General features: G+C 70.4%; 1 protein-coding gene across 3 annotated transcripts; it reads left to right on the top strand.

Moving 5' to 3' along the window:
- Positions 1-1,265: 1,265 nt before the first annotated feature.
- AJM1 (apical junction component 1 homolog) lies at positions 1,266-7,535 on the top strand. Of its 3 annotated transcripts, none has more exons than XM_025475868.3 (3): positions 1,266-1,419; positions 2,993-3,076; positions 3,152-7,535. In XM_025475868.3, the coding sequence occupies exon 3, from the start codon at positions 3,211-3,213 to the stop codon at positions 6,136-6,138; it is 2,928 nt and encodes a 975-aa protein (XP_025331653.1). In that variant the 5' UTR covers positions 1,266-1,419; positions 2,993-3,076; positions 3,152-3,210; the 3' UTR covers positions 6,139-7,535. The 3 variants fall into 3 exon arrangements, with proteins under 3 accessions (XP_025331653.1, XP_025331655.1, XP_025331654.1); XM_025475870.3 differs by lacking the exon at positions 1,266-1,419 and adding an exon at positions 1,613-1,897; XM_025475869.3 differs by lacking the exon at positions 1,266-1,419 and adding an exon at positions 1,613-1,897 and having other exon boundaries at positions 2,993-7,535.
- Positions 7,536-7,782: the final 247 nt, after the last annotated feature.

Genomic DNA, 7,782 nt, shown 5'->3' with positions numbered 1-7,782 from the left:
TGTCTGTGTGTACTTCTCCCTGTAAGGCTTCGGGGGGGTGGGGGTGGGGTGGGGGGGGTGCTGGGCTGTTGTCACTTCCCTGCTCTTTCCCATGTGGTCCAGGGAGGGGGTCTGCAGAGGCCTTCCCAGCAGGCCCACTCCAGGTGACCTGTGTGTGCAGGCTGCCCAGCATCACCACTGCCCTCCACCCCTGTCCCAGCCCCCCTAGGGCAAGTGCAAGTCTGCTCTACTGGTCCCTGCTCTTCCATCTGGTCCTCAATGCCTCCCCTCCCTGCCTCTACCCAGCATCTCCCTGCAGACCCTGCCCCCCTCCAGCTGCCAGTAGGGCCCAGCCCCCACCCACCACCCACTGTTGCCATGAGAACCAGGCCCACGGAGGGAGGGTGGAGGTGGTAGGCCTCCCCTCAGACCTGAAAGCTTCCCCTTACCCAATTCCTGTGCCTACACTACACAGTCTGCTCCCTAGAGGCTGTAGGGCAACTGTCACTGGGCTGGGGGCCAGGCACTAAACTGACACCCTAGGGACTTCCCTGAGCCCACAGCCTGCAAGATGGACTGCCCAAGTGGAGCCCACTAGAGGTGGGGACCAGGCTGACAAAATGAACTTGCTCAGGGTCCTAGATCTACTGGATTTACAACAGGGTGGATCCTGCCCTTGGGAGCCAAGGGCATCTGTGAATCAATCCTCTGCCAAGTCAGACTGTGCCCGGGCTCAGCGTCTTGCTTGGGAGGGGCTAGAGGGCCAGAGGATGGAGGTTACCACGTGGTTGGCAAGTGGGCCATGTACAGACCAGCCCTCCACCCACCCAGACGCGGGTCCCAGGGGGCCCAGCAGCAGGCCCTCACCCAGGACAAGCTGAGCATCCCAGGCCTCCATCAGCGGTGCCCATCCGGCCTCAGGTGCCTACAGAGTTTGGCACCTGGAGCGCCGCGGAGCAGAGTACAGGCCAGTGGCCCGGAGCGGCCCATCTGCTCCTGCGGGGGCTCAGCGGAGGCGTCAATTCCGGAGCTGTCAGGATTCCCAGAGCTTGGGGCTCCTCCAGGGTCCTGCCCCCAGGCCGCCGCCAAGCCACCGCTGCGTACGGCTGGACCCGGGGGCTACAGGACCCGCAGGGTGCTCCCTGGGCGCAGGCACCCCGGCTGCGCCCTCTGCCTGCGCCCTGGACCGAGGGAGGGCTCCTCACTTGGCGCTGGGCGCCACCACAGCCCCCACCCGCCACGCGGGTCCCAGGCCCGCCGCACGGCCCCTTTAAGTGCAGCCCCGCCGGCCACCACCGGGGGCAGCACTGAGCGGCCGGCGGCCTCCGCGCCGCTGCCTCGAAGCTTCTGCCGGTGCCGGGGACGCCGCGGAGTGGGGAACACGGAGCGGTCGCGGGCCTGCGCAGCCCACCGGGCGCGCGGCGGGGAAGCGGCGTCCAGGTGAGGGATGGGGGCCGCTGCCCGCCGGGCGCCATCACGAGCGGCGCACCTGCAGGGACGGGGGCCCACCCCAGGGCTACCCCAGCGGGTCCCCGCTCGGGGCGCTCAGGGCGGGGGCAGGGCTGTGCGGCGGGGAGGGCCGGGCGGGAGGGGCGCGGGAGGCCTGGGACCCCTGCCAGGGCCGGCCATCCCCACAGCCGCGGGAGGGGCGTCAGCCGGGCCAGCTCCTGGGCGCTGCAGAGGCCAGGCCAGCTGTTCCCTCCCTGGGGCGGGGCCTCGTGCCCTGTCATCGGACCCCCATCGCGGGGCGCTTAGGATGGACCCGGGAGAGCAAGGGGCGAGTCCTGTGAGCAGGCCGCAGTTGGGGTGGGACAAGCATGGGGATGTGGTGGCCCTGCCCCAGAAGAGCAGCCCTGCTGGCAGAAAGCCCCGGGCACACCTGGACGCCGAGGGTCCCCTAGACCAGAGAGCCTGCCAGGTGAGGGCCCAGGTCACTGCTAGGCCTTGCTTAGCCCAGGGCCCGCTTTCCCTTGGCGGAGAGCCTGCCCAGCCCGTGCAGACCCTGGGCACCCCGGGGGTGGGGGTGGGGTTACAGATGGCCCAAGTGGACCCCTGCCCAGCCCCCGCTGTGGGGGTAGAGGAACCTCAGGTTGCCATGGAGCCTTCCTGAGCTGCTGTGGAGATGGCCCTCTCCTGAGGAGCTGTAAGGGGGGGCTCTCCCCACCCACCCCAACCTCTCCTGCGTGGTGTGGCCTGGCTCAGGGAAGAGGGGCAGCCATGAGCTCGGGCCTCCAGCCCCCACGTGGGCCTGCAGCGGGTGACTGGCTTCCAAGCTGCGGTGTTCAGGCTGCAAAGCCAGGGACCGTCTCCCTGCGCCTTGTCAGGACAACCCCAAGAAGCTTGGTGGCTGTCAACCACTCAGAGATACTGGGGATCAGGGAGGTTTCTGCAATGAGAAGGGGTTTCTAGGGGCCAGCTATGCTCTTTGTGGGGCATTATTCTGGCCCGGACCACACAGAGGGTCAGGAGTGGGGCAGGCCAGCCCATCAGCCCAGGGGCTGTGCCAGGACCTGACGGGGTCATCTTGGCGCCCACTGGGGCCTTATGACTGGGGCTTGGTCCCAGTGCAGCTGCCACAGCAGGACCCCATGCCCCACCTGGTCAGCAGGTGGGCAGGGAGGCACAGTGACTGTGCAGAGCTGGTTCAGGCTAGGGGCCAGGGATGCCCTCTCAGCACCGCCGGAGGGCTTGCTCTGCACTGGCCACTGGAGGGGGGTCTTCAGTCACCAATGGGTCTTGAGATGCCAACACCTTAAAGAAATCTGTAAATCTCATATTAGGATTCAGTTATTCCTGCTGGGACCACCCCCCCCCATTTTTCCTGCCCCAGCAAAGGGGTTCCACCCAAACCTGCCCAATGGTTATTAGTGGGGGCAGAGGAGCCAACCAGGGACACAGGCCCCGGGGAGGAGCTTGGGAAGCACAGCAATGGCACAGCCTTTCTGGCTGACTGGCTCCACCCCAGCAGAAAGGGGCAGCAGCGGAGTGGCCAATGACTGAGTTCCTCCTGCAGGTGCCTCTGATGCCGGCATGGAGCAGGTGCCTGTGGCCTCAGCCAAGGCCTGCAGCCAGGACTGCTGTGTCCCCGGCGTCCCAGGTAAGTCAGGACAGTGCAGGGGTGTAGCTGGACCCAGGCTGCAGGGGGACCACCCTGACCCGCATCTCCCACCAGGGCCAAGGCCCCCCAAGGCAGAGTAGGCTGCAGCCGCCAGCCTGGGGACCTCTTTTAAGATGACCCGCACGGACCCACCAGACCTGTTGGTGTCGACCGTGTACCAGGACATCAAGGTGGCGGCCCCGGGGCCCGCATCGCGGCGCCCACCATGTGAGCGCTCCGTGGCCCCGCCGGCTGTGCCCGCGCCTTTCAACAAGCGCCACTGCCGCAGCTTCGACTTCCTGGAGGCGCTGGACGGGGTGGCCATGGAAGCCCGCATGGAGCCGCCGCCCCCGGAGCCCGCCGCGCAGCGCTCCCGGCCCCGCGACGCGGATCCCCGGCGCCGCGCCCGCTCCAAGAGTGCGCCCCGCGCGCCCCCGGGCCTGGCGCCCGCTCCCGCCTCACCGCCCGTGCTGCCGCGCCGAGGCCGGGAAGCCCAGCGGACTGCGCGGGCGGAGGCTTCGCCACACCGGGAGCCAGCGTACCCCGCGCTGCGCGCACTCGCCAACGAGCTGCACCCCATCAAGCTGCAGCCGCAGCGGGGCGTCCCTGGCCGCATCGCGCCCCTGTGCGCCGCCACCGGCCGCTGTGCGCCCCCGGAGCCGCCCGCCGGGCCCGCACCCCACGTCCGCTGCCGCCTGGACATCAAGCCCGACGATGCGGTGCTGCAGCACACTGCCCGGGGCTCGCGGTCCTGCGGGCCGACGGAGACCACGCCCTGGGCACGCGCCGCCCCGCAGTTCCACGGCCTCACGGTGCCCGGGCCGCGTCACATGGCGCTGTCGCGCACCCCCACCCCCAGTGACACGTACTGCGCGGATCCCCGGGCGCTGTACTGCGATGGCCCGCTGCCTGGGCCCCGGGACTACACAGAGCGCCGTGGCCCGTCCTTCACCACGCCTCCAGGCCCCACCCAGTTCTTCTACACGGAGGAACCCGAGGGCCACCCCGGCAGCTTCCCCGCCAGCCCGGGGCCGCCCTTCGACAGCTACTACGGCAGGCCCTTCCCGCCGGAGGAGCCCCCCGTCCCCAGCCCCAGGCGCGGCAGCAGCTACTATGCAGGGGAAGTGCGCACCTTCCCAGTCCAGGAGCCGCCCTCCCGGTCCTACTATGGGGAGGCCACCCGAGCCTACGGCCCTCCCTGCGGCCCACGCTATGCTCCCGAGGACCCGCGGGCCCACCCCGCTCTCCACCACTTCTACACAGAGGACTTCGGACGGTACCGCGACCGCGACGCCCTGGCTCGGACTTACCCACACCCGCGCAGCAGCCCCGCCTGGGTCGACTGGGGCCTGCGGCCTTACCGCACCCTGCAGGTGGTGCCTCCCCCGGACCCTGGCCCCCTGCTCGCCTCTTGGCACGGGGGCACCGGCACCAGCCCACCCCGGCTGGCCACTGACAGCCGCCACTACTCTCGCTCCTGGGACAACATCCTGGTGCCTGGGCTGCGCCGGGAGGACCCCCTGGGCCGGGGCCGCAGCTACGAGAACCTGCTGGGGCGCGAGACACGGGAACCGCAGGGTGCATCCCCTGAAGGCCGGCGTGCCCCGGTTGTTGTGAACCTGTCCACCTCGCCCAGACGCTATGCAGCACTGTCACTGTCCGAGACCTCGCTGTCGGAGAAGAGCCGCGTGGGCGAGGGCCTGGGCCGCAACTGGTACGTCACACCTGAGATCACCATCACCGACAACGATCTGCGCGCCGCGGAGCGCCCGACTGCCAGGGGCTGGGAATTGCCAGGGGGGCGAACCCGGCCGACCCCACCCGCCGCCCCCGAAGCCCCCACCGGTGGCCGCCAGCGCAGCCTCGAGCAGCTGGACGAGCTCATCACCGACCTGGTCATCGACTCTCGGCCCCCCGCCGGCCAAGCCCCGGAGCCCGCGGCGGATGGGCCGGGCCGCCAGCTGCGCCGCCTGCTGGACTCTCGGCCCGCGGGTCCCGGGGCCCCCGCGCTGGCTCCGCGATCGCCCCCTGCGTCAGCCGGCAGCGCCGAGGAGCCCGCGGGCTCGGGACAGGCGGCCGACGCGTCCCCGGAGCCCAGTGCGGATGAGGATGACCTGATGACGTGCTCCAACGCGCGCTGCCGGCGCACCGAGACCATGTTCAACGCCTGCCTCTACTTCAAGTCCTGCCACAGCTGCTACACCTACTACTGCTCGCGCCTGTGCCGCCGCGAGGACTGGGACGCACACAAGGCGCGCTGCGTGTACGGCCGCGTGGGCAGCGTGTGTCGCCACGTACTGCAGTTCTGCCGGGACAGCGGCCCAGTGCACCGCGCCTTCTCGCGCATCGCCCGTGTGGGCTTCTTGTCGCGCGGTCGCGGCGTGCTCTTTCTGGGCTTCCCGAGCCCGGGCTCTGCTGACAACTTCCTGCGCTTCGGCCTCGAGGGGCTGCTGCTGTCGCCCACCTACCTGTCGCTGCGCGAGCTGGCCACGCACGCAGCGCCCCTGGGCAGCTATGCGCGCGAGCTGGCGGCCGCCGGGCGCCTCTACGAGCCGGCCGAGTGCTTCCTGCTCAGCGTGTCGGTGGCCGTGGGCCCCGGCGCCGCGCCCCCCGGCTCCTCCGCCCGGCCCGCGCCCGCGCCGCGCAGCCCTGGGCCCACCGTACGCAAGTTCGCCAAGGTGGCGCTGGCGGCCGGCAGCCCCGCGCGTCCGCCCCCGGCTCGGGGTCGCGAGCCCGATATGGAGACGCTGATCCTGACCCCGCCGCCCGGCACGGCGGGCCTGGACCAAGACGGCGAAGCCGGCCGGCGCGCGCGCGAGGTCGCCTTCATCCACATCCAGCGCGAGCTGCGGCTGCGCGGCGTCTTCCTGCGCCACGAGTTCCCGCGCGTCTACGAGCAGCTCTGCGAGTTCGTCGAGGCCAACCGGCGCTTCACGCCCACCACCATCTACCCCACGGACCGGCGCACCGGCCGCCCCTTCATGTGCATGATCATGGCGGCCTCCGAGCCGCGCGCGCTCGACTGGGTGGCCAGCGCCAACCTGCTAGATGACATTATGTGAGCCGTAGGGTCGCGCCCGGGCTCGGTCCAGCCCGCTCAGGGCCAGCCCACCCCGACCCCGCCTGGTCCACGTAAGGCCCACCCCCCAGGCCCACCCCCCAGGCCCACCTCGAGCCCCACACAGCCCGCTCGGGGTCCGCGCAGCTCCCGCAGGGCCCGCCCCCGAGCTCCGCCCGCCCGCCCCGCCCACCAGGAGCCCCGCCCAGCCCCCGGGCCGTCCTCTTGTTCGCCACAAGCTCCGCCCAGACCCCGCCCCCTCGCGTTCTCCACAGCCCCCCCACAGCCAGCCCTGGGGCCTCCCCGAGGCCGGTCCTCGGCCGCTTGGTGCTCCCCGCTGGGAGGCGGGGTGGGCCCGAGGACCGCCCGGCCCTGCCTTCTCGCGGAGAGGTCACTACCGCAGACCCCCCGCAAAGATCGGTCAGCCCATTTCCGGACGTCCGCAAGGCCTCCCTGGACCCTCCAATCCTGGTCGCGGGACCCAGGATCCCGGGTTGACCAAAGCCAGTCCCATCCCTTGAACGTGCCCAACCAGCCTCCTGTGGGTTGGGGCGCGTGTCCTCTCTGGAGGACACCCTGACCAGTCCCGCTGTGTGTGTGTCTCTGCACGGCTGTTCCCTCTGGCTCAGGCCCCGGATGGAGAACCGCAAGCTCCCGAGCCCGCACATCGGCGGCGGCGCTGGCCGCCCTCCTGTCCTGACGGGGCCCTGCAGGAGAGTTTGGGATAAGCAGCTATGGAGGGGCGGAGGGCTTCAGCCCAGGCGCAGGACACCCAGACACAGGAAAGGGGCACCTGGGAGGGGGCGCTGGCAGGATCCAGCCCGGCCAGGGCAGAGGGGAGGAGGAAAGACGCATGGGATGGATGAGCGCGAGGGACCCTCAAGGCCGTCCAGAGGGGGGCTCCAACAGGGCTGGACATTCCCAGTGGGAGCGGGTGCCCCCGGGGGTGTCCCATGGAGGGGTGGCCTTACCCTAAGCCGTGGGCTGGAGACACGAGGCCGGGGGCCGGGCTCCACTCATCCGCCTGGCCCTAGGTCCATAGCGCGAGTGACCTGAGGGTACTAGGCCGGGCCTCGCATGAGCCCTCCCGGAACCCCCAGCACTCCCCATGGGGCCAGGAAAGGACACCATCCCCACGCCCTTGCTCCCGGCTCTTCCCCGCTCGCCCCCGCCCCCTGCCATCCTTGCACTCCCGTCCATCCCCCAATGCCTGCGCACCTGCCTCCACCTAGCGCGTTTGCACCGGCCACGCGCCCCGCTCACCCCACCCGCCTTCGCGGCCTCCTGAGGTTTCGGCCCAAAGCCCAAAGCCCAAGGCCTGGCTGGCCAGGAGCGACCCTGGACGGGATCCCTGCCAGGGGGCGAACGCTTTGGAACCAAGTAAAACAGAACTCGAATATAGCCCTTGCTTCATCTTTGGGGGTGAGGGGAGCAGGGGGTGGGATGGGAGGTTGGCCCTCCGACCGGCTGGGCTGGGTGGGCACAGGAGGGAAGGGAGGAGGGCCTTGGGGCGCGGTGGGAGAACACAGAGGGAGGACTTGGGACATAGTGGGAGGATAAGGAAGGAGGACTTGGGGAGTGGTGGGAGGATGGTGAGGGAGGCTTGGAGAGGTGGGGGGAGGACGAGGGGAGGACGAAGAGTGAGGCC

The sequence above is a fragment of the Canis lupus genome, chromosome 9 (assembly GCF_003254725.2).
Source record: "Canis lupus dingo isolate Sandy chromosome 9, ASM325472v2, whole genome shotgun sequence".
Lineage (NCBI taxonomy): Eukaryota > Metazoa > Chordata > Mammalia > Carnivora > Canidae > Canis > Canis lupus.
Note: the sequence above shows the minus strand (reverse complement) of the source record. Positions and strands in the feature narration are given on the sequence as shown.